The 26,741-nt window shown below is 41.0% G+C and overlaps 1 protein-coding gene across 7 annotated transcripts in view; it reads left to right on the forward strand.

The window, feature by feature from the left end:
* Positions 1–26,741, forward strand: part of patj (PATJ crumbs cell polarity complex component) — a 134,177-nt gene that overhangs the window by 77,201 nt on the left and 30,235 nt on the right. For all 7 annotated transcript variants that reach the window (XM_074667609.1, XM_074667615.1, XM_074667613.1 and 4 more), the window contains 2 exons: positions 10,707–10,903; positions 17,256–17,347. In XM_074667609.1, coding sequence (XP_074523710.1) covers positions 10,707–10,903; positions 17,256–17,347 — 289 coding nt within the window. The remainder of the gene's footprint in view (positions 1–10,706; positions 10,904–17,255; positions 17,348–26,741) is intronic.

Here is a 26,741-nt window from a genome sequence, read left to right on the forward strand (position 1 = left end):
ACAGCGTTTTAGCCACCTAGCTTGTTCCAGAAAACCCCGGTGAAACGTCTCATGTGTACATCGGTCTGTGGAAAATGTTCCTCCTCCTCCTCTGCTGGTTTTGTTTTTAGTTTTGTTTCAGTCTGTTTCATAACCAGAGGAAGAAACTCCTGACTGTAACTTTAAACACAGATCTTCTCCTGACGATGATGATGATGATGCAGCTGAAGGGAAAACTTACGGCTCATTTCATCACATGAATATCCGAACCATCACATTTCACATTTCATCTCCACCCATCCGAGAGGAAGTGTAAGACAGACAAACGGCGCCGTCCCCGCGGACGCGCAGCCCCAAAAATAATCTCATCTGAAGTGGAACAGAAATAGAAAAACATCCAGAAATAAAGTCAACAGAAGCTGAACGTGAAGCGAGGCAGCGACAGAGCTGCTGAGGAGAAACCTGCTCTGTGGTCGGATCCACGTCTGCGTCTCTCAGCTGCACACACACATCAGAGACAGGTGTGTGCGTGTGTGTGAATCTAATAAGCATGTCTCACCTTGCTGTCACCTTGTTCTTCTGAGCAGAGACATCATTAGATACACACTCACACACACACACACACTCTCTCACACACACACACTCTCAGGTTTCAGCCCCTCCTAACCCCAGACCTCTGATCACTTCCTGTCGTTCTCACGTCATGTTCTCCTACGTTCACCTTCGTCTCTTGATTCTCGCTCAGAGGTCGTCCTCCGGTGGCGTCTGGCCTGTGGACACGATGATGGGTGATAATGCACCGCCTGGCGTATTAGTCGCTGCAGTTAGTCCCATCTGGAGCCTTGTTTGGTCTCTGATGACACCTGAAACAGTCACTTAGTGCTCCACTAACATCCCAGCCCCGTCTTGTTTAATCTCTCTCTCTCGAAACCCGCTCTCTGAGAAAATAAGTATTGAACGCGTCAACTTTTTTCTCATCACATTTATTTCCAAAGCTGCAATTCAAACAAAATTTCTCCCAGACATTGGTATTAACTCCAATAATCCACACATGAAAAGAAATCACAACGTTCAGGTCCATAAATAATGATTATGGTGAATTAAGTACGATAACACAGGAAAGAAGTATTGAACACGCTAACTGAGACAACACCATGAGATGAGAAACAACCCCATGCCATGATGCTTCCACCTCCAAACTTCACTGTTGGTGTAGTGTTTTTCGGCTGATGTGCAGAGCCATTTCTCCTCCAAACATGGTATGTAGTATGACAGCCCAAAAGTTCAGTTTTGGTGTCATCTGACCAGACAACATTCTCCCAGTATTCTACAGGCTTGTCAAGATGCTGTTTAGCAAACTTTAAACCAGCTTCAACATGCCTTTTCTTGAGGAATGGAGTCTTGCGGGCTGAGCGTCCATAGAGGCCATGGCGGTGGAGTGCATTGTCTATTGTTTTCTCTGTAACAATTGTACCTGCTGCCTCCAAGTCTTTCTGGAGCACTTTCAGGGTGGTCCTTGGCTGGTTGAGTCCTCTTCTGACTATCTTTCTGACTCCCTGGTCAAAAATCTTCAAGGAGCTCCCGTGCGTGGCCTGTTGATGGTAAGGTGGTGCTTCTTCCACTTGTGAATAATGGCCCCAACGGTGCTGACTGGAATATTCAGGTGCTTTGATATAAGTCTGTAACCAGTTCCATTCTGATGCTGAGCAACAATCAGGTTGTGAATGTCTTCAGAGAGCTCTTTGCCTTTACCCATCATGAGGTGTGTGCTATTTAACTGCTTGGTGAAAAAAACACCTTTTTTATAGGACCATCAATTTGCTCCAGCCCAGCTGATGTTGGTTTGCACTAATTGGAAGTTCAAGTAATAATTACTGACAGATTTCAGGTGGTATGGTGCATTTCCTGTCCAAAGTATTCAGCCTTTCCATGGTGTGTTCTATACCTTTTTCCTGTGTTATTGTACTTAATTCACCATAATCATTATTTATGGACCTGAACGTTGTGATTTCTTTTCATGTGTGGATTATTTGAGTTAATACTAATGTCTGGGAGAAATTTAGTTTGAATTGCAGCTTTGAAAAAAACTCAGAATGACAGCAACGAAGAGAGAGCCTCCACTTTATTTTGAAACAGGAATCATGAAATAAGGACATGGTGAGAAAGGAGTGATTTGACTGAGGTGTGATCAGGTCGTCCCTGGTGATCCTCTGTGTTCTAGAATCTCTGTTGTTTTGTGGCTTCAGGAGCATTCCATCTCTGATGTTTCTTTGTGACATCACTGGGAAGCGTTCCATTCCGTTCCTCTATGATCTGTTCCGTAACGTTCTGTTCTAATGCAACATTTTAACCACAGAGTCACAGGCAGAGGGAATGAGAGGGACTACTTTCTGTGGATTGATATGAAATGTGATCAGGTCTGTTGGGTTAAAAATAAGAAAGTGAGACTAAAGAGATGACGTGACCTCACTGGAGCCAGGAAAGTGGACTCCATCACAGCCTGAGACTCTACAGAAAGATTAGACCCAAACAGCAGCTGGACACGCAGCAAGCTGCTGTGTGGAGAACACACACACACACACACACACACACGCAATGCAACACACACACACACACACACACACACACGGACACTGTGACTGTAGCTTGAGGGAAGCAAAAGTTGCGGCTGCTGTTGTCACGATAGCGGCGTGCTCGGCCAAATTCAGCAGGTGTTTGTGTGCGTGCATGAGTGTTTGTGTGTGTGTGTGTGTGTATACTGATTTACTGTGACAAGTCACCTTGCTTGGAGCACATAAACACACACAGAAGATCACTAAAACACACTGTGACACACACACACAGTCACGCACGTGCACACGTGGATTCAGATTTCTGGGAAGGCTGAGGGCAGAGGGTGGATCGAGAGTGTGTGTGTGTGTGTGTGTGTGTGTGTGTGTGTGTGTGTGTGTGTGTGATGGTTCACCCCCTGCAGGTCCTTGTAGAATGACAGTGTTCATCAGTCTGTGACAAACTGGCTGCACTGCTGTCAGACACGCAGCAGGAGGAGTGTGTGTGTGTGTGTGTGTGTGTGTGTGTGTGTGTGTGTGTGTGTGTGTGTGTGTGTGTGTGTGTAACATCAGTATGCATGTAAGCTCTACCTGGAATAACATTTTTTCACCTGTTGACCTCCAAAAACGATGCAGCGGTCTGTGGGGTGATTTATCTAAATGTCCCTGAGGCTCAGAATTCCTACAGTCTGACGGACGGTGAACGCTCCACTGCTGCTCCTGTGGCTTTGATCTTTGGGAAGCATTCCATTCCGTTCTGTTCTGTTCCTTGGTGCTGCGTTCCATTCTCCTTCTAGAATGTCGCACTGTGTTCTCTGTCTTTGACCATTCTGTTCCGTTCTGATGTGTTTTTCCTTTTTACCACAGTGTGAACAGGCTCAGGGGTCTGGTCTGGCTCCGCCCACTTTATTGGTTTGTTGTTGTAGCCCAGATAGCTGGCCTAGCCTAGCCTAGCTGGCTGTGATGAATCTGTGTATTTTGATTGTAATGTAACATTTTTACCACAGTGTCAACAGGTAGCTGCATAAAATTTGGGATCCTATTCATGTTTTTTTGTGACCAATCAGAATCAAGTATCCAATACAGCTGGGTAACATCGGCCTTTAACTTCAATCGAAACAACATTTTTGCTAATCAGTTAGCGCTTGTTCCAGTTAATTAAGCCCTGAGCAGCTAACCAGGAAACATTGGTGCTAGCTGCTTGTTAGCTTGTTGTTAAGCTAGTTTTCTGTTTGGTGTGGGGCAAAGGAGACAGGAAGTCTTCACAGTTTCTGAGCCAGACACCTGAACATGGGCTGTGACGGGGAAAAGTCGAGTTGTTAAATAAAGTGAGGGATGACTCGGCGTGTTTTTCCTGAGGCGTGATGAACAGATTGCTGAGAACACCGTGGTTATTGTGTGAATGAAGCTGTCGCCGCGCAGGAACACTGGGCTCTCTATTTGAGTCGTGTCCCAGAGCAGCTGAACGGCTATTCATGTTTTTAATAGATTTCTGGACGACAGTGAAGTCGTGGCGCTCAGAGGGAGGAGGCGCTCCATCAGCCCGCAGCTACGCGCACGACAACAGATTAATTCTTCATTTCCGTCCCGTTCGAGGGTCTGCAGGGTAACGAGGGGCGAACGCTGCTCAGAGGATTCAGCTCTGCTTATTAAAGGTTAAAGCCTGTGCTGATACACCCCTCTCCTCACCCCTCCTCACCCTCTGACGGGAGTTATTTGGACGTGAGTGGGTTCAGATCGAGATGAGCTGGGTAACACATCCACACCTCCTCCTCCTCCTCCTCCTCCATCACCGCTGCAAACAGATGTTAAAGACACCCTGTGTGTCCTTCATCCTCCTCCTTTAAGATCCATTACAACCAGCAGCACACACACATACACACACACACACACACACACACACACACACTGCAGCCATCTATCTCCATACACCAATTAATAGCCCATTAAGCTGAGTACATAAATCCACACACACACACACACTCACTCACCTGCTTCCTGTCCGGCTAAAACAATTAAAGCTCTCATTGCACCTCCAGCGGGCGCAGAGTGAAGGTCGACACCAAACCTCGTCTCAGCCACAGATCCTGGGAAAAGAAAACATGAAGAGTGTCGTAAACACAAAGACTTGAGCCTGGCTCACACCACATGATTCGAAGGTCGATTTGACCCCAATTCAGCGCCCTCGACAAGCGACGGCGAAATCTGGTCAGGGACCAAATTCTGGCCTGATGTTCGGCCTTCTACTGTGAGTGGGTGATTTATAAATCTTTAGCCACAAGATAGTCGCACAGACTCGTTATTGACTGACAGAAAAACACAAACGAGAGGCTAAAGGATTCGAGCCAAAGACAAATAGGAGCTAAAGGCTAAAACAGAAGCTTAAGGCGTAAAGACAAGCAGAAGGCTAAAATGGGAGCTAAAGGCTAAAACATTAGTTAAAGGCTCAAACACAAGCTGAAGGCTTAAACACGGGTAAAAGGCTTAGATATGAGCTAAAACTGGAGCTAAGGGCTAGAATGCAAGATAAATGCTAAAACACAAGCTAAAAGCTAAAATACCATTTAAAGACATCGATATAAGCTAAAACAGGAACTAGGGGATGGAATACATGCTAAATGCTAAAACACAAGCTAAAAGGTAAGACATAGGCTAGAGGCTTAAACACAAGCTACAGGCCAAAATACCATTTAAAGACATGAATATAAGCTAAAACAGGAACTAAGGGCCAGAAAACAAGCTAAATGCTAAAACACAAGCTAAAGGGTAAGACACAGGCTAGAGGCTTAAACACCAACTAAAGGCTAAAATAACATTCAAAGACATGAATATAAGCTTATACAAAACGGAGGGCTAGAATACATGCTAAATGCTACAACACAAGCTAGAGGGTAAGACATGGGCTAGAGGCTAAAAAACAAGCTACAGGCTAAAACACATGCTAAAGGCTAAAATACTACTGAAAGACTTCAATATAAGCTAAAACGGAAACGAAGGGCCAGAAAACAAGCTAAATGCTAAAACACAAGCTAAAGGGTAAGACACGGGCTTAAGGCTAAAACACAAGCTAAAAGCTAAAATACCATTTAAAGACATCAATATAAGCTAAAACAGGAACTAGGGGATGGAATACAAGCTAAATGCCAAAACACAATCTAAAGGGTAAGACATGGGCTTAAGGCTAAAACACAAGCTAAAAGCTAAAATACCATTGAAAGACCTTAATATAAGCTAAAACAGGAATTAGGGGATGGAATACAAGCTAAATGCTAAAATGCAAGCTAAAGGGTAAGACACAGGCTAAAGGCTAAATTACCATTTGAATACTTCAATATAAACTAAAGTAGAAGCTAAGGGCAAGAATACAAGCTAAATGCTAAAACACAGGCTAAAGGGTAAGACATGGGCTAGAGGCTTAAACCACAGCTAAAGGCTAAAATACCATTCAAAGACATCAATTTAAGCTTAAATGGAAACTAAGGGCTAGAATACATGCTAAATGATAAAACAGAAGCTAAAGGGTAGGACACAGGTTAAAGGGTAAAACACAAGCTACAGGCTCAAACATAAGCTAAAGGCTAAAATACCATTTAAATACTTCAATATAAGCTAAAACAGGAGCTAATGGCTTTAAAATCCCGTAGCATGAGTCAGGCTTTAAACTTTTTTTTTCTAAGAGTTCTGAGATTAAATTTAAACACATGCTTTAAATTTCTGATCCCTGAAATTTCTCCAAGAAAGACTCTAGTGGACAGTCAGGGGAACTGCAGTTTATTTTAACATGGAGCTCTATGGGGACTGACTCACTGCTGGACACAGACTCTGGTGGACACTCAGGGAACTTTCTGTTTGGGCCGTTCCCTCTTTTTATTTAACATCTGTTTACAGTGATAGTGCCTTGCTCGAGGGAATTGAACTCTCAATAGTTATGTGTGTGTAAATTGAAGGATGTGATGGAGCAAACACACACACACCCCACGGCTGTGTGTGTGAGTGTGTGTGTGTCTCTACACTCTCCATCAATCTCCCTGCATTGCTGTCCTCCGTGTCTCGCTCCATCGCTCTCCGTACATTTGTCATCATTATCTCTGTCTCTGCCTGCATCTTCATCATCTCACCTCTGACATCCCATATTCTCCTCCTCTTCCTCTTCCTCTTCCTCTTCGTCCTGCTCTGGTTTTAACAGGGATCATCACATGTGAGTCTCACAGAGTGATGAGTAATAAATGTTGGATTAAAGAGTCCAGGTGTTGTTTCCATGATGAAAGGATCTGATTACCTTTATAAACCAGACTCCTTCAGCTCATAAACAGCCCACAGCTCTGACTCTAAGAGGCTGCTGTCACACATCACGCTGCTCTGTCCACGGTGTGATAAATATTTCTCTCTGTGTTATGAACATCCAGAGTTCATAACACAGACGTTCCTGCTCAGGGTGTTTACTCACAGCCACACAAACATCTTCAGATTCAAGAGACGGGTTTTAGTTTTCTGATTCAGAGACGACAGAGAGTGGACAGGGAGTGGGCTGAGATTTGTTTCCAGAAACTGAAGAAGACCAGATGAAAAAACTGCATAGGAGAGTGGCCTAAAGGCTAAAACAAAAGCTAGAAGCTAAAGAAGAAGCTAAAGGTTCAAACATGAGGACTTAAACCAGGGCTAAAGGCTAATACCCAGGCTAAAGGTTTAAACACGGGATAAGGCTTAAAAACAAGCTTAAGGCTAATACATAGGTTAAAGGTTAAAACACAGGCCAAAGGGTTAAAAACAAGCTAAAGGCTACAACATGGGCAAGGGGGTAAAACAGAAGTGAAAGGCTAAAATAAAAGCTAAAGGCCAAAACACCATCCAAAAGATTATACACAAGCTAAAGACAAAAAACGGGCGAAACGCTTCAGAACAAGCTTAAGGCTAAAAAACAGGTTAAAGGCTGAAATATGTGTAAAGACTTAACTTAGAACAAGAGGCTAAAATAAAAGCTAAAGGCTAAAATACAAGCCTAAGACGACAACACAAGCTAACGCCCAAAACATCATTGAAAGGCTTATAAACGAGCTGGGGACTAAAACACAGGCTAAAGCTTAAAAACAAATTTAAGGCTTATACACAAGCTAAAGGCTAAAAAAAAAACAGGCTAAAGGCTGAAGTATTTGTTTAAGACTTAACTTGGATCTAAATGCTAAACACGGGCTAAAGGCTACAACTTGGCTTGATGCTCCAACACGGACTGAAGGCCTAAAAAACAAGCTAAAGGCTTAACTATGGGCCAAGGGGTAAAACAGAAGCTAAAGCTAAAATAAAAGCTAAAGGCTTTAACTACAGCTAAAAGACGAAAACCACTAGCTAAAAGCCAAACACCATCTAAAGGCTTATACATGAGCTAAAGCCTAAAAAAAGGGCTACAAGCTTAAAAACAAGCTTAAGACTAATACTGGACCTTAAGGCTAAAACACAGGCTAAAGGCTAAAACACAGACTTAAGGCTGTAACATAAGCTATAGGTCTAAAAAACAAGCTAAAGGCTTTAAATGGGCTAAGGGATAAAACAGAAGCAAAAGGCTAAAATAAAAGCTAAAGGCTACAATACAAGCTAAAGGCCAAGACACCATTTAAAGGCTTTTACAGGAGCTAAATCCTAAAACAAAGGCTACAAGCTTTAAAACAAGCTTAAGGCTAAAACAACCTAAAGGCTTAAACATTGGCTTTGATAAAAAACAGAGGCAAAAGGCTAAAATAAAAGCTAAAGGCTAAAATACGAGCCTAAGGCGACAACACAAGCTAACGCCCAAAACACCATTGAAAGGCTTATAAACGAGCTGGGGACTAAAACACAGGCTAAAAGCTTAAAAACAAGCTTAAGGCTAAAAAAAAAAACAGGCTAAAGGCTGAAGTATTTGTTACAGACTTAACTTGGATCTAAATGCTAAACACAGGCTAAAGGCTACAACTTGGCCTAAGGCTCCAACACGGGCAGAAGGCCTAAAAAACAAGCTAAAGGCTCAACTACGGGCCAAGGGGTTAAACAGAAGCTAAAGCTAAAATAAAAGCTAAAGGCTTTAACTACAGCTAAAAGAAGAAAACACAAGCTAAAGCTAAACACCATCTAAAGGCTAATACATGAGCTAAAGCCTAAAAAAAGGGCTACAAGCTTAAAAACAAGCTTAAGACTAATACAGGACCTTAAGGCTAAAACACAGGCTAAAGGCTAAAACACAGACTTAAAGCTGTAACATGAGCTAAAGGCCTAAAAAAACAAGCTAAAGGCTTAAACATGGGCTAAGGGATAAAACAGAAGCAAAAGGCTAAAATAAAAGCTAAAGGCTACAATACAAGCTAAAGGCCAAGACACCAGGAGCTAAAGCCTAAAACAAAGGCTACAAGCTTTAAAACAAGCTTAAGGCTAATACACGGGCTAAAGGCTAAAAAACAGGTTAAAGGCTGAAATGCGGGTTAAATACTTATATTGGAGCTAAAGGTTAAAACAGGCTAAACGCTTAAAAACAAGCTTAAGGCTAAAACAACCTAAAGGCTTAAACATTGGCTTTGAGATAAAACAGACGCGAAAGGCTAAAATAAAAGCTTAAGGCTAAAATACAAGTCAAAGATTAAACACAAGCTAAAGGCCAAAACGTAATTTAAAGGCTAACTCACAAGCTAAAGGCTAAAGCAGAGGCTAAACGCTTTAAACCCTTGCCTACCAATTGAGGACTCTAGGTGGTGCAACATAAAAGTTAGGCAACAACTGAACATTGTTTTTTTTTTTTTTATTGAGGGAATTCTTTAAATAAAATTCAAAACATGATTTCTTTAAAATCTGAATTTAATTTCAGATTTTTGAGATTCAAGCAATTTTCAAACCTTTTTTTTTGTCAAGGTTTCAGAAAAGTTGTCAAATGATTGAATGTCCGTTACTTTGTTAAAAACTACACGTCACGACTACAACTGGTTGTTTTCGCATGTGGGGTTCCTCAGGGTTCAATCCTGGGGCCACGTCTTTTCAGTCTCTGCATGCTCCCAGATTCACAACGTCTGACTCAACTGCTACGCCGATGATACACAGATCATCGATCAGATCCACCTCCAGCTCATTACTGAACTGTTGGTTAGACTTTCTGACAGTTTCATTCAGTTAAACGAGGAGAAAACAGATCAAACTGTTACTTTAAGGTCTCAGAAAGTTAACTCGGGTCAACCTTAAAGAAAGTCCTCCATAATCTGAATCAGGAGCAGGATTAGTTTGTCCTCCTGCCCTCTGAGATGATTTATGTCGTTCAGTCTCTAAACTGGTTTGTCTGAGTCCCGTGTGAGTCCCGGCTCTTCAGATAACTGCGGCGACCTTTAAATCCCCCAAACGGAGCCGATCTGAATTTTAAAAACACAGAAAGCTCGGTATCTTCAGAGCAGCAGCTGTCCAGGAATAAAAACATCACGTCCTCTCCGGCGTTCAGTCCCAGGAAAAGGTCAGAGTCATGTGATATCTGCGGCGAAACTCCCCGGAGTTACACATCAATCTGTGTGTTTCTGTTCTGACGTAATGAGCTCTCAGAGCACGGCGTTTAATCCCCCTCAGACTGAAGCCGGCTCTTTAATCTCAGGTTAATATTCCCCTCACGTTCCTCTGTTTGTTGTTTATTTCACGGACGGTTAGGCTGCGTTTTGTTTGACACCAAATTTAATTCGGCTCTTGTCTCGGCCCGTCACGTCTCCTCCTCCTCCTCCTTTTATCTCCTCTGTTTGTCCTCTTAATTATTTCCTCTCTCTGACCTCTTCAGGCCTCCTCTTCCTCCTCTTCATCACATCCTGTCTCCTTGCCTCGTCACCTCTCTCCTCCCTCTCTTGTTTCCTTCTTATACTCCTCTCCTTTAATCTTGCCCTCGTTTCCTCTGCTCTCAGGAGACTCAGGTGTTTTTCTGCTTCTTTAAATCTTTCGCGTTTGGTGGAGATGGAAAGACGTTCCTGTTCACAGCTCTGGATTTTGATTCAAGTCTTGTCAGTGACAATTTATCAGTTCATCCGTTTACTTTTGGCACTTTTCTTGAGTTTTTAGAGACACTGTGAAAGCTGAGGTTGAATGTTTCTGAGCGTCTCCAGGTCTCCTTCAGTCCGTCCTGTGAGTGCGTGTTTCTAAAGTTAGCTAAACCTCCACTGTTTCTTCTTCTCCTTCTTCCTCTTCGTGCAGAGCGTTGGTGTGAGCGTTATGGAGACCTGCAGGGGGAGCTGCTGTGCGTGGAGCTCGACAAAGAGCGGCAGGGTTTGGGTCTCAGCCTGGCAGGGAACAGGGACCGGTCCCGCCTCAGCATCTTCGTGGTGGGACTTCATCCAGGTGGGGCGGCCGCTCGGGATGGACGGATCAGGGTGGGAGACGAGCTGCTGGAGGTGAGAGGAGGTTTTTATCCCTTCAAAATGAACAGATGATGAGATTAAAACCTAAAAAAGAATTTACAGAAACCATGAGCCCCCCTTTAGCGTTAGCTTAGCATAGCTTATGTAGCTATTATTATTCCACACACGCTTTGAACGCTTATTAGACCCCTAAACATGCTCAAAAACTCACCAAAACTGGCACACACCTCACAATTGCAAAAAATTTCAATATGATACCAAAAATGGCCCCCCATAATATGCTCTCTAGCGCCACCTAGGCACACTTAAACAGCCATAGCCGCCAGCAGGAATGTCATACAGGGACAAAACCAATGCCAAAATGTCCGCCTCTTTGGGACGTGATCGGGGGGTATTTTCCACCTATCTTGAACAGGAAGCTGGCAATTTGCCTTTCAAAATAAGATTTTGCCACTTTTTTGCACTTCCTGCAAAAATGGTCTCCGAAACCATGGGTGGTATTGGCTTGAAAATCGCTCACATGACAGACCAGACCCTGCTTTACAAAAGATGTGCAGGACTTTGACGTTTCGGACCCGGTATTCAAACCGCGAGCGCTCAAAGTTGGTTTATATATATATATATATACATATATATATATATATATATATATATATATATACATATATATATATATATATCACTGATTCTTGAGAGTTGGGACAAAACATGTCCTACAGTGGAAAGTCTGATTAACATAAAAAATCAAGACTTTCACCATGATTGACACACTTTAAAATGTGAATCCAAATGACCTGTGTATACCCATAAATTTTTTTTTGCAAAAATGTGTATTTTTTGGGGGAAATTTAGATAAAACTTTCATCTTAGGTTAAAAGGTCCATGTTATTGATCTTGTCCTTAGCACTTAGTCATAGTAATGACTAGCCCAAAAAGCCTTTGAAAATATCAACAATTGTAAATTAATATAAATCAATTATAAAAGAATGTTTTTAAATATATAAAACAATGTATTACGTGACTGTCAAATAATATTTTCGGTAAAAATCTGCCTATTTAAGTTTGGTCCTTAGTTTCTGTCAACTCCGTCAGATTTTTTATAAAACCTAATTAAATCAGGGAATAGCATGGTCAGCTATGCCCCTGAGGACCCCTTGTCATCTTCTTGTCTGTGCTGAATTTAACACTACCACACATGTTCTGATAAGTTTTACATTTTTAGATCTTTTACACCAACAATGTCAATATTCCTATGGTCACAGCTGGATCATGTCAACTCCGTCTCTCCATTATGGTGCATTTTCTCAAACAATTGTGGATTGAATTTAAGTATTTTAGTGAGGTTACTGAGACAGCTAACAGCTGGGGAAAAATTAGCTATCTGCAGTGTACAGTACATGTTTTGGAGGGAAAATGCATGCCCCTTTGTCAACTCCGTCAGACGTCAACTCCGTCAGTTTCTACATCTGACGGAGTTGACATGTAAGCTGATGGAGTTGACAAATCCACCTATTACCTCTTAATGTCCTAAATATTGTTATTTGTGTACATAGAAGAGGATTTAAATGATTTTTCAGAGATTTATTTACACATAAATGTACATATATAGCATGCGATACATTATTTATTTAAAATGTATAACCTTCACTTCTGACTTGTAGGGAATGGGCAGGCAGTGGTCTGGTTATTGTTTTGTAACTCTTGCTGCATTTATATGTAAAACAAGAATAATTTTTCATTATTTCTATTTTTTTAGAGAAGTATGGCTAAACAGAAATTGTTAGTTGAGGAGCAAAGAAGAAGAAATAGAGAGTACCAGTGAAAGAGAAGAGAAAAAATAAACAGTGACCAAGAGAGCAAACAAGACATGCAAGAGAAGGAAAGACAAAGGTGGAAGAAAAGAGTTCAAGACAAAAAAAGTAGAGACAGACCAATATGGATTTTTTGGGGCCAATGCCAATACTGATTATTAGTGGGCAAGGAGGCGAATAACTGATATATGAAGCCAATATAAATCTGCTGTCGAAGCAAAAATATTGGCATAAAAAATTTGAGCAATACAAACTCCAACACTTCTGCATTCAAATTCCTTCAAGCATGTTTATTAAACAGCTCCCAGGCTCAGCCGCATGTTTTATAAAGTTAAATGGAAACTTAAAAAAATAAACCGCTAAAGTTTTCTACAGTAAACAAAGTTGTCAAAAATTTCAATGTAACTGCAACAAAACTTGAAAGAATTGAGTTTGTGCTGCCTTTTACAGGCATGTTATGCAGTTGAATTAATTTTCTGTTGAGTTTTCACATGGCTGATTTTTAAGGTTTTGACCATCTAGGGCTTCCATAGCGTAGACGGAGAAATTCTGTGCAGAGAAGCATCAACAAGCAGCTCCTGATTGTCTGCAGTTGAAAACATTTCTTATCATTTTTAAGAGGCAGAAAAACGTTTTTCCTGTGGGTATTGATAAGAGGAGTGATTGATTGATTTGTGTCACTGCCATTGACGTCTATAGACGTCAATTATGTTTGACGGCTGGCAGTATGAAGCTCTCTGCTCTGAAAACGGCTGTTAGTGAATGAGTTAAAATAGGCTCATAGACAGTAAGGTAGTCACAATGCTAAGTGCGGCTGCATTAGAGCTGCAACAACAGTTTTGAATGGGTTTCATATCGGCCGTCGGATTACAAAAAGGCCAATGCCGATATGCCCCAAAATGCCATATATCGGCCCCGATAATCGGCCAGGCCAATAATCAGTCTATCCCATGGCCCAACAGCAAGGGTTCAACCTAAGCTTAACAGCAAGGATGTCTGTTTCTGCCCAGTTGAAGACATCATAGTGAAAATAACGAGAAATGCAGTACCAGTCAGATCAAGAACACGAGAGATCTACAGCATAGCCCCTGATGTGGTAGACTTCATAGAGCATGAACATGTCCAATGTCTGATACTGTTTAATGTAGTGCATGTAGTGTTTTAGTTAAAATTAAGTGCAGTATGTACAATTAAAGGTCAGTGGTTAGTTCTAAATCTGTTGTGCACACAAAAGATATTTGTTCATCAATCTCCAATCTCCTGCACACATTTTTTCAACACTGTCAATTTTTTGTCAACTCCGTCAGACCTTTGTCAACACCGTCAGATGTGTGTTTTGTGTGAATTTTGATAAAATAAAATGAAATATTTCTTCAGTATATGTTGTTAATGTATTACAGAACCCACAGAGCTACATCCTCTAATCCCTTATTTGTTTAAGAAAATTGCCTTTATGATCATAAAATTAAAAACAAAGTTTGAAAATCCCAATATTTGGAAAACTGGGTTTTCAAAATGATCTGAAATCACAATGTAATGTTACATACTAAATATTTTTGCATACCAGAGTATCTAAGCACAATTACCACATAACTTGGTCCTTTAAATTCTTGGTGGACTGATAGAATTAAAATTGCATACTTTTAAGTATGTCTGACGGAGTTGACAAAAATTGGGTTCTAAAGGGAAACATGTTTATTTGTTAAAAATCTATTTTTATTTAGAACCTGTTCCTTTACATGGCTATTTAGATAAGCCCCTTCTCTTCAAAAATATGTAACTTTAACAAATGTAGGATGCATTTTGTAAAACAGCATTTTTAAAAGTGTTTTGTCCCGACTCTCAAGAATCAGGGATATATATATATATATATATATATATATATATATATATATATATATATATATATATATATATATATATATGTATGTATATATATGTATGTATATATATATATATATCTATCTATATATATATATATATATATATATATATATATATATATATATATATATATATATATATATATATATATATATATATATATATATATATATATATATATATATATATATATATATATATGTATATATCATGTGCTCTGTATTTGGTAAAGTTTTATGTGTTTTCCCAAAAACTTGAACAAATGGCCATCATTTTAATAGGGTGACGATATAGAGAATTGGGAAACCACTTCACTAGTCATGCACAAGCAAACCAGAGTCCATGGACTAGAATTGGGAAGGGCCCTAACTCTTGGTGAGATACAAAAACTGTTCTCACATGACCACCTTACTCCTGAAAATACCATGAATTATTTAGGATGGGCTCCATGTTTGAATGCACATTTTTACATCAATTAATGGACGTGAGCAAAAAATTAATAGGACCCAATGTGGATCCTTGTGGGACGCCGTTTCGTATATTCAGAAGTGAAGAATCATCGACCCTGACACGTTGGAACTTTGAACTCCATCATGTCGTAAACACACCACCCTAACTTTCATAACCAAGACTCATTTCTCTGAGGCTCTCTGAGGTCAGGTACATCCCTGACTTTAAACTCAAATCGAGTCACGTGTTTGTCGTTCTGCAGTCAGCGGCAGGAAACAGAAACGATGACATCATCATCAGCTTTACCTCAAATTATTCAACATTTCATCAGATCAGAGCTTCAGACGGGACTGACGGCGTTACATCATCTGCAACAACTCAATCACACATCACAGCAACACGTCTGTCAGCTCTGTGTGTGTGTGTGTGTGTGTGTGTGTGTGTGTGTGTGTGTGTGTGTGTGTGTGTGTGAGAGATGGGGTTTCCAATTCATTCCCCATAAATATTAAAGAGAGAAACACTGAGATCCTCTCGCTGCTCTCGCTCCTCCTCATTACAGCCGTGTCAGCGCTCCGTGAAAAATTGATGTGCAGCCGAGGAAAGCCTGGACTGTTACACACACACACACACACACACACACACACACACACACACACACACACACACACACACACACACACACACACAGAGTTAACACAGACATCTACACACACATGCATGCACACAGAGTTATTTGCATTGTTGAAAGATACAAACAGAGACATTAGAGAAAATCCATACTGTGGGAAGGGACACACACTCTCTCACACACACACACACACACTAACACACACATGTTAAGTGTGTGTATAACATGAGGTTCATGCATAATAAAGATCCTCTGCAGCCAAACATTTCATCATGAAAGCGATGATGAAAAAGAAACAAAGGAAAGAGGAAAAGAGCTCCTTCACTGGACTCTGAGCTTTGGGAGCACCTGCGCTTCATTTTGGTGTTTTTCCACCTCTACATGTTTTTTTTCACTGTTTTTATTCATTAAAAAGTAAACTACCATAAAAAAAATCACCTTTTTTTTCAAAAACTGTGAAACAAAAAACGTTGATAACTGAAATCGATCAAACTGAAAGTAATATATCACTTCCTGTTTCACTCTGTAGCGCTGCTGATTTGAGTCGATCAAGAAATTATTTCATTAATTTCACGTCATATTTAGCAACGCAATAAAGTCTTAAGAGCAAAACATTCAATATATATCTAATAGGCCCATATAAACAGAATAGTATAAGAAGTGTCAACTAGAAATAAAAAGTTCATCAGAGACGACAATAGCATGATGCTACTCTGCCCTCTGGTATTCCCTCCGTTGCTGGGTTAGCACAGCTAGCTCGTCCATCTTATTGGAGATAGATCTTACGTTCCCAACAACGATGAATGGAAGGACAGGTCGATCTCATCTGTTTTTAGCTCACAACGTAGCACCAGCCCGTCGTCCTCTCCTCCTTCTCCTCAGCTCTCAGGGAACATTGGGCCTAGCACTGGTTAGCATCAACATGCTACAGGCTGCTAACAGGTGAAATCTTGTGTAAGAAAAAGTAAAAATACTACAACAGACATTTATGAGCTTGGTGTCGATGACAAAATAAATGAGATATGAAAAGCAACAACAGATGATGAAAAAGAAAAGATTAATCATGGTCAGTTTTGCCTGTTTTCTTGATTTTCCTGACTAGTTTGAGTATAACTTTGTAAATTAAGGATGATGAAGTGGGTCACCCTGTAGCATCCAAACAAACTGTGGCTAAATATAAACACACATCTATCAGCGAGGACTCTCCGGAAAGCCCCGTAGATTTAAACTTCTTAAAGGAGAGCAGCAAAGAGTCTAAACTAAGACAGTTTTCTAAAATCAGAATATAAACAGCACTCCTGCATTAACTGAGGATTTATTCATCACGTCTCTGCAGGACCTGCTGGATCCAGATCAGAGCACAGTCCTTTAATATCAGGCTCATTAGAGAGCCTGGAAAGATGAAAAGACGCGCTGCACACGCTGCCAAACGCTGCCAAACGCTGCCAAACGCTGTGAAATAAATGAGGAGAGCGATCTGTGCAGGGAGAGGAAAGAGAAGACAGAGAGGGAGGCAGAGCGAGGAGCGGGATCCTCAGACGCCGCTCGTTGGGTTTGATCCACATCAGGTCACATGATCCTGTCTTTGTCCCTCTGTCTGTCTGTGTGGTAGATCAACAACCAGGTCCTCTATGGGCGGAGCCACCAGAACGCCTCAGCCATCATTAAGAGCGCCGCCTCCAAGGTGAAACTCATCCTGCTCAGGTAGGACTGCAAGGCATGCTGGGAAACTTTAATGACAGTGTGAGTCTAAAGACTTTAACACAAACGGTCGTTTTTGTATTTGATGTTAAACTTCAGACTTTAGGATTTAAGAGTCTTCAGCTTGTTTCACTTCCTGTGGCTCTTGATGATCCTCCCTCCACCTGTTTATTTCAGGTAAACAGGAAGTTGTGTGGTACAAAGCAATCTGATTGGTTACAGCAGCAAACGAGAACGTGTACAGTGGAAAACAAGACATTAGGAATTAAATAAAATCATAACAAGATAAGAGTTACCTTGGCAATAAAAATTCACATTTTAAGAATAACACATGTAGTCCATCGGTTTCCTGTCAGCCTCCACAGGGTCCACAGGGTCCACAGGGTCCACAGGGTCCACAGGGTCCACAGGGTCGCTTAGGACAGAGCCAGAACCAGTCTGTTCAGTCTCACTCTCTTTAGTCCTCTCTGTTAGCATGGCCATGCTACAGGCTGCTAACAGCTGATTCCTATTATACAATCAATCAATTTTGTTTAATAATACATATATTTTTTGGATTTAACATATTTATTCTTCAGTATATAACCTTGCAATGCTGTGTTCATGTCCAGCATGGAAAACCGCCTACTTTTCCACTTCCTCACAGTCACAACGATGCATTTAGGGACCTAAACATGGCACCTTTCAGTGGTGGCTGCTGGTCAGTCAAGGAGGGGGAGCTCATTTTTTTCCAGCCTACAGCATAAATTTGTTTATTTATTTAAACTAGTGCTGTCAGGCGATTAAAAAAATTAATCAAATTAATTACAGGATTTGTAATTAATTAATCGCATTTTAATCTCATATCTGCTTAAGGTCCCAAAATAAAGAATTTGAATTCCAGGACATTAAAATTACATTAAAAAAAACATTAAAACACATTTAAAAATATGTTGGGAATATATTCAACACATTTTTAGGTACCCTGAGGCTTTTTACTCGATGTTTCCTCGATTTTCACTGCAATATGAACTTCTATACTTCTATGAGGTCAGGAGAACCAGGGCTAAAGGCTAAAAACTGTGAGGAACTGTGTACAAAACACTTTTTTCAAGTCTTGGCTCAAAGAAAAGTGAAGTATTCTCAGTTTAACATGCTCTGAACACACAAACTGTTGCTGATTGGTGCAGAGCAGCCCCAAGCAGAAACATGACACCAGGAAGATGGAAGCAAATTTTCAAAGAATTCTTTAGAGTTAAATACTGGACATTTATCGATCATTCAGAGCTTGTTTGATGCAGTAAAGAGAGTAGAATTATCTGTTTTTTACAGAATTGAGCAAACGGTTGATTTTCTGTAGATTTTCAAAAAGGACGTGTGAATAAACGAGATGTGGACGGCAGTCCCCTTAACAGCGCTTTCTCTTCCTCCCGGTTTAAAGCATGTTGCTGACGTCAGGTGTGATACATTCAGGGACCATCGGAAATTTGAAAATTTGACGAGAACACCTCTTTTTCCAAGTAGGACAAATGGTTTGTAAATGCTAGACATTTAAAACTAAATTTGCGGTGTAATTAATTAACCTAATTAACGCGTTAAAATGACAGCCCTAGTTTAAACGTAAATTCTCCCCTCGGTGTCAGCTTGTTAGCAGCTGGAGCTGCTACGTGAGACTACGACAGGCTGTAAGTGTGAGTGACGGGGGGAGAAGCTCCACAGCTGGAGCTGTAGCTGCTTATTGGTGAAAAGAGAGAGAATCTTTAAACACAACGCTCGTCGTTTTTAAGAAAAGTAAACTCACTGAAGATCGATAAAACCTCTGGATCAGTCCAGAACAACTGAGAAGATGCTCTGGTGGAGGGTTATACTTCAAGATCTCTGACTGGCTCATTTCACTGTCAATCAAAAAGGGATTCAGCCTCTGACTGATCATCCAATCATCATGCAGAAGCCCAGCGTCCAGGCCAGCCCACTGCCTCATAGACCCCCAGAGACGCTGAGCGTCCGATGGGCGGGACAAAGCCCAGCGTTTATCCAATGACCGTCCAGTTTCCACAGTGGAACAACCCACTCTACGCTTCCCCGCTAAAGTCAGAAGACGCTCAGCGTCCCACTGTGTTAAAGCGCTGAGACGCTGCGGGGATGAATGAGAAGGAGGTGGAGCCAGTTACCTGTGATAGGAGCTGATTCTGAACTAAAGATGAAGGAATTCTAGCTCAGATTTTATCAATGAAATGTTCACACAGCAGAACATATCACCACTTTTTAGGGACATTTTAGGGGACGCTGAGCTTCACTTGCAGTCTTAGAGCAATTACCACTGGTACCTTTTGATGTTACGTGAATCTGTACCCGGTACTTTTGACAGAATTCAGTCAGATACAATACGTTACGATACACTCCATACATTATGTTCCATCATGATACATTTCTATACATTATTACACATTACAGTATGTTGTAATACATACATACATATGTAATAATATGTTACAATACATCACATTGTGTTACTTTACATTCTGATACATTTTAATACATTAAAAAGGATTATGATACATTAACATACATTATATCCTGTAGACCTGTAGACCTGCTGATGTTACGGTTCAGGTGTGTTTCTCTGAGCAGGTAGATCCAGGCAGGGAGGGGGCGATGTGTTCAGGGAGTGCAGGACGTGGGGTGTTTCTCAAGCACAAACCCTCTTTGCAATTAAAATGCTGCCGTCACCAGAAATCCCCGAGCCGGTGCAGCCGAGCGGAGGAGATTTCTGCTCTTCCTTCAGCCCCTGATGCGTCTCTCGTTTGATCCGAAGCTTCTTTTTGTCGGAGCACAAAAGAAGTTTTCTGCCTTTTAAACACGCTGCTGATGGAGGAGGACTGTTTACTCTAGAGAGCGCTGCAGCGACGCAGACGCTCCGCCAACAACCCCCCCCCCACTTTGTTCCCACTCATCCTCTGCTCCGGATCAGATGAGACCGTACTGATCCTGGTGCTGGATTGGGGTCACGCCAGCAGTGAAGGCAGGAAGCTGAAAACAGTGAAACAGGTGAAGTCACACACATTTCTGGAGGTTTCCCAGGCCAGTCCACTTGGAGGGAGAGTCCGGAGGGGTTCCAGATCTCACTGGAGGGGTTCCAGATCTCACTGGGCCCCGAAATGTTGGCAAGAAAAGTCTGGAAACATCCCTCAGCATGCTCCCACTGCCAACCCAGCCTGGCCTGGCGAAGACAGAAGGATGGATGAGATTAAACTGTTAGACCTGTTACAGAAACCCTGAGATTACCAGGTCCAAGAAATCCAAAACAAATGTTCCCGATCAGAGAAAGACAGAGATCAGAGTGCGGGAAAAGACAAAAATGGGTTAGACGGGGTTAGAAACGAGTTAGAAACCCCCCATTCAGATCAGCGTGTCATTCATAATCCATCAGGTCCAAGGAATCCAAGACAAATTCAGCAGCAGGCATGTTCTGCAAATACATGAGATCTGCAAAACCAGCCTTCCCTGCTGAAGTGTTCCCGGTCTGCAGGGGGCGCTCTGTGGAAACCCTGACTGTTTCTGCATCAAAAGTTCAGTTTAAAAGACTTTTCCTGGACTTTTAGCTTTTGTAGATAAATTCAGTCTTTTATCAACAGGAGCAGAGTTGAACAGCATATTAACGTCAAACATCAGTCACGTAACGTCTTCCTGAGGTCCAGATCCAGAAAAACATTCAACAGAGACCAAAACCTGATGGATCAAACCACCTCGGGACCCAAACCTTATCTCCAGCATGTCAGTATGTGATCTCTGAGGGACCAGGAGCTGAGATTAGCTTTCCCTCTCCCCGCTCTGCTCCGGGCTTTTCAGCGTGTTCGTCGTCCCCAGCGAGCTGGAACATGGCGCCGGTTTTAATTAACCAGCTCAGGATTTCAGATCAGATCTGCCTCAGAGGGTTTACAGACACCAGTCAGACCTACTCAACCAAGACGGAGAAATGATGGAAAATACGTTATATAAGAGAAGACCTGACCACAGAGAGAGGGGTACCTAAACCCCAAAGCTCGATGTCATTTGTTCTTTCTGTCCGTAAAGTTTGGTAACAGCTGTTAGCATCCGTCAGAGTCAGGTTTTTCTCCTCCTCCAGGATTTGTTGTCTGTTTTAAGGTACCCGTCAGCTTCTGTTCCAAAATACCATCCAGATTATGTGCTAAGGTACCCCTGGTTGTCAGTTTAGTTTGAAGGAGCCTCTTTTCAGCTGTTTCAGGGACATTTTTATGGATATTATGAATGTTTACCCCACGATCCCACTTTGTTGACTCCTGAAGGTTCCTTTGTTCTGTTTCTGTTCCATGCTACATTTTGGCCTCTGTATCAGAACATCAAATGTTTTCTTTTATTCTAAGCATTACGTCTGGAGATACCCTTTGAAATCTGTTTCTTTCTCTGAAGCATTCGTTACATCATTTTTCTCTGTGTCGAGGCAGCCTTCAGGGCCAGTTTCCAGGTACCTGTTGGCATCTGTTAGAAGATCCATAGTGTCTGTCGCAAAGTTGCTGATAGTTTTTCTTACCCAGTACCTATCTTTGTCTTTGTCTTTAGGTACCCCTCTTTAAGGGTTGGCTGCAAGTTACCCTGTGGTGCTTTAAAAAAGTCCCTGTGCTGCAAGAAAAAAGGCATAAATTAATGTAAATAAAGTCATGAATTTGTGAAATAAAAAACTGATGATAAAAGAGCCATAAATTCACCAGAAAAAATGTAATAAATTAAAAAATAGAATAGTATAGAACTTTATTTGTCATTGCAGCAAGTACAACGAAATTGCAAATAGTCATAAATTTGCAGGGAAAAAAAAAATTCTGTGGAAAAAAGTCAAACATCTATTAGAAAGAGTCATGAATCTATGAGAAAGAAGGCATAGATTTTTTGGAATAAAGTCAAAAAAATTTATGAAAAAAAATCATCAATTTATAAGGGAAATATAAAAAAAAATGAAAAAAAAGTCAAAAAATTACAAAAGTGTAGTCTCAAAATTTGTCTGCAAGAATAAATTTGTAAATCTATGAAAAAAAAACTTGTGTCAAAAAGTCCTATATTTACCAGAAAAAAAAGTAAAAATTTATCAGAAAAAATAATAAATCCACAAAAAAGTCACACATTAATGAGAAAGAGTCAATACAAGAAAGAAGTCATAAATTTATTAAAATAAAGTCAAACATTAATGAGAAAATGTCATCCATTTAAAAGAAAACTCATTAAAAAATGGGAAAAAGTTAAAAAAAAGAAAAGTCAAAAATTGATGAGAAAAAATTTTTTAGTCTGCAAAAATAAAGTCATGAGTACATGAAAAAAAACTTGTGATAAAAGAGTTCAATTTTCTCCAGAAAAAAAACCTTCAAAAATGTATCAGAAAAAGTAATGAATACACAAAAATTAAGTCATAAATTCATGAGAACAAAAAAAAATAATTCTGTTGAAAAAAGTCACACATGTATGAAAAAGAGTCATGAATCAATGAAAAAGAAGTAATCAATTCATTAAGTCGAACATTAATGAAAAAAAGTCAAATTTATAAGAAAAATAGTTAAAAAAAAAAAAAAGAAAGAAAAAAAAGGAGAAAAAGTCAAAAAATTATAAAAAAGATATTGAAAAATTCATTAGAAAAAACACTTAGGTCTGTAAGCATATTGTCATAAATTTGTAAGAATATAGTGAAGAAGTAATGAAAATACAAACATAAATATTTTAGAAAAAAAAGACACAAATCTCCTGGAATAACTGTATCAACTCATGATAAAAAAGATATTTTAGTCCATATTTATTTTATCAGGAGAGCAGCAGCCACCTGTACAAAGGTGAGGACAGGGGAGCAGCTTATGAACTTTAGTTTAAGTTTCACAAATAAGGATTATTGCGTCTTTTTACCGTCAGCATAACATCGTGATGAGTTCAGGGACCCTAAGGACAGCTCAGAAACCGGGGCACAGATTCATCTTTCCCTGATCAATAACTCATTAGAAGAACCTTGCTTTTACACAATCCACACCTTTCTGTCCTGACTTTCTTCTCATACATTTAAGATAAATTTCAGGTCTTGTTTTTCAGACTCAGTTTCTCGTTTCACACTCAGCCCATGTTCAGGTTACCTTTGGTTTATTTTCAGCTGTGAAACTTTAAAGGCCGAATGTGCCGAAGGAGAAATCTGCTGAAATATTCAGGAAACCTCATCCAGTCAGAGGATTCAGCTCTGAGGACAAACAGCGACAGGAAGCTGATCATTGTGTCAGAGCAAAACGACTGGACCCCCTCACGGCGTCCAGCTTCAGTCTGATCTGACAGAGACCAACACTCAGACCTCGCCGCAGCAGAGCCGGCGCCGTGAGCTCGCCGTCAGACCGTCACCGGCTCTTTGTGCTACACGCTGCTGGATCTGGAGCTGATGAAACCAACAGGAGGAGACGGTGCTTCACTTTAAACGGCAGCTCTGAGAGACAGGCTGAGGATGAGGATCTCTGCAACAGGAGATTAAACCTCCTCCTCCTCCTCCTCCTCCTCCTCCTCCTCCTCCTCCTCCTCCTCCTCCTCCTCCTGGCTGCAGGGATAGATTTGCAGCTTTGAAGCGAGCAGGTGTGGAGTATTTCAGCGAGGTCTCATTAGGAGGAGAGTCTGTGGTGTCGGGCCGGGTTAGCCTCTCTGTCAGACGGGATTTAAAGAGCCGGCCGGTCTGAGAGGATCGTCTCCCTCCACTTTCCCTCTCTGTTCAGCACGTTTTCACTCAGCGCGGAGAAACCTGCTGCCTCACCTGATGCATTATGTAACGCTGCGATTACCAGGACAGAAAACATGAAACAGCAAACATGAAAGGCGCCGAGAGGAGCAGGTGTGTGCTCAGACTTTAATCAGCTGGCTCCCTCAGGCCGGCTCTGTCCATGTGTGTGTTTGAGCTTTGAAGAGTGTGTGAGCTCCAGACAAACACAGATCTGATTTTAGATCTTTGCTCCCAAACCGGCCGCAGGATTCAGAGACGAGTCAGGGACAGGAACACATTAATATTCATGCTGCTGTAACCAGCGTCATTCAGGATCAACAGTCTGGAGAAATTTCACTGGGTCAGAAACTAATCACATAATTAATCTCAGCTCTAAAATCTAACATTTAAAGGAGGCGCAGCCTTCAGAGGAAGGTTCAAAGACGACAGATACCAAGAAAAACCTTTTTAAAGGAGGTGAAGACACTCGTTTTTTACCCAATGATCAAAGCAACTGTTTTACAACCAGAACATTTGTTCATTTTAAATGTCATGTGAAGTCTCTAGTCTTTCTTCTCTCCCTCTGATGCCTTAATAGAATAGAATAGAATGTACTTTATTAATCCCTGAAGAGAAATTCAGAGTCACAGATGCAAAACAAGAAAGTAAATTGTGCAAAATGTTCAATTATATATATAAATAAAATAATAATACAGGTGTTCACTTGGAAAAACAAAAAAGTCCTTGTCCATCCTTCTCCATCAGCCTTCACCTCCACAGCAGGTGAGATCCCTCAATGTGGCATTGGGGTCTACTGTTAGCCATGTCTGTGAATAGCATGATGCTACTCTGCTCTCTGGTATTCCCTCTGTTGCTGGGTTAGCACAGCTAGCTCGTCCATCTTATTGGAGATAGATCTTACGTTCCCCATAACCATGGATAGAAGGACAGGTCCATGTCGTCTGTTTTTAGCTCACACCGCAGCACCAGCATGTCGTTCTCACCTTCTTCTCCCCAGCTCGCAGTAAACATTGGGCCTAGCACTGAATAGCATCAACATGCTTGGGGCCCCTAACAGCTGAAATCTTATGTCTAAACAATGTAGCTATGGTTATGCATAGGATCTAAAAACAAGTAAAAAAAAACACCACTGCAAACACAACCAGTTTGGTGTCAATGACCGACAAGAGACAAAAAAACATGAGGCAGCCACTCGGGCGGTGCCTGCTTATGCTGCAGCTCCATCGATGGAGAGGCACCCATCTGCAGGAACTGAGCGTCGCCATATCGTCAACACATAGCGGAAAATGCAAACCGGAAGTTGGTCTTCTTTGTCCATTTTTTTTCACTTTTTCAGCTGTACGACACCATGCAGGAATTTGGGCGCCCCTTAGAGCCAATAATACCAGATCTCAATGAAATTTTGACGTAACTAGATTTTGTAGACGTTATGCTGTTGACATGTATTATGCACGTTTCAAATGACATGGTAATTCATGTAAGAAACAAAACAGAAAAAAAATTAAACCAGAAATACAACAAAAAATGGTAAAGAAACACAACTAGGGGTAAAGCGCCAGTCTGAATTCTGTTAACCATAAACTGGAAAATAAAAACACATTTTGTTATGGAGCCCCGAATAAAATCTGGAATATGTCCAACATTCAGTTTAATGAGAGCACCGTAGCGCCAAAAAAAAAAAGTCAAAAAGAATATTTTAACTTTTCTTTTTCTTATGTTGTTATGTGTACATTTTTGTGCATCTTTGTTGGATGATTGCTGTATCTAAGCCCCTGGCTGCAACTATGTGTATATTGTTAATTGTACTTTGGTAATACTAAAAAAAGAAAGTAAAAAGAAGGACTCAAAAAACAAAAGAATCTTCAAAAAAAAAAAAAAAAAATCATGAATAAGGCCAACTTCCGGTTTGCCTTTTCCGCTATGTGTTGACGATATGGTGACACTCAGTCCCTGCAGATGGGTGCTCTTGCATCGATGAGGTTCTAGAATGTTCATCATCAAGCACAGAGAGCTTTCTGTCTTTGTGATGTCACTACATTCCGGAACTCTCTGAGCTCACAGAGTGATTTTAAAGTAAACTACAGACTTTAGCTTTTTAACCTGGAGTCAAAACTTTAAGCCTTGGACTATTTTTATAATTATTTTTTTAAATACGTTATTATTCCAGTAACTGTTGTTTCAGTCTTTATTTTGTCCCTCTGGTGCCCCCTTATCTTTCTAGATGAACAGCTCATATCAGTCTCTATTTTCTCTCTCTGATTTTTTGGAAAACGTTTTCTTCAGCCTCTGTCTGAAACAGCTGCTGTCTCTTTAAGGCTCCCCGCTCCACAAACCCACCTCCCCCCACCCCCCTCCACCTCCCTCCACCGTTCTGACTGAGCAGCCCTCTGGAGGCCTGTTGGGGGAGGAGCTAAGGGGGGACCTTGGTGTTTGAGGCCCACTCCCTCAGCTTGTCATCATCTGGAGACGATCTCACGATGAAAGCAGAATTCACTCTTTAACATTTTAAAGAAATCTTGACGTATCGGACACGACGCCAACACCTGAGGAGGAGCTTTCTGCGTCATGCCAACAGGTGGACTCAGAGGTTGTTCACTAAACACTGACACGATCACATTTTTAGTCTGGATGAACTTTTTAACACCACACCCAGCAGCTCCATGAGTTAAA

Source organism: Halichoeres trimaculatus, unplaced genomic scaffold (assembly GCF_033239565.1).
Source record: "Halichoeres trimaculatus isolate MK-OKI-2021-1 unplaced genomic scaffold, fHalTri1.1 fHalTri1_scaffold_4, whole genome shotgun sequence".
NCBI lineage: Eukaryota > Metazoa > Chordata > Actinopteri > Labriformes > Labridae > Halichoeres > Halichoeres trimaculatus.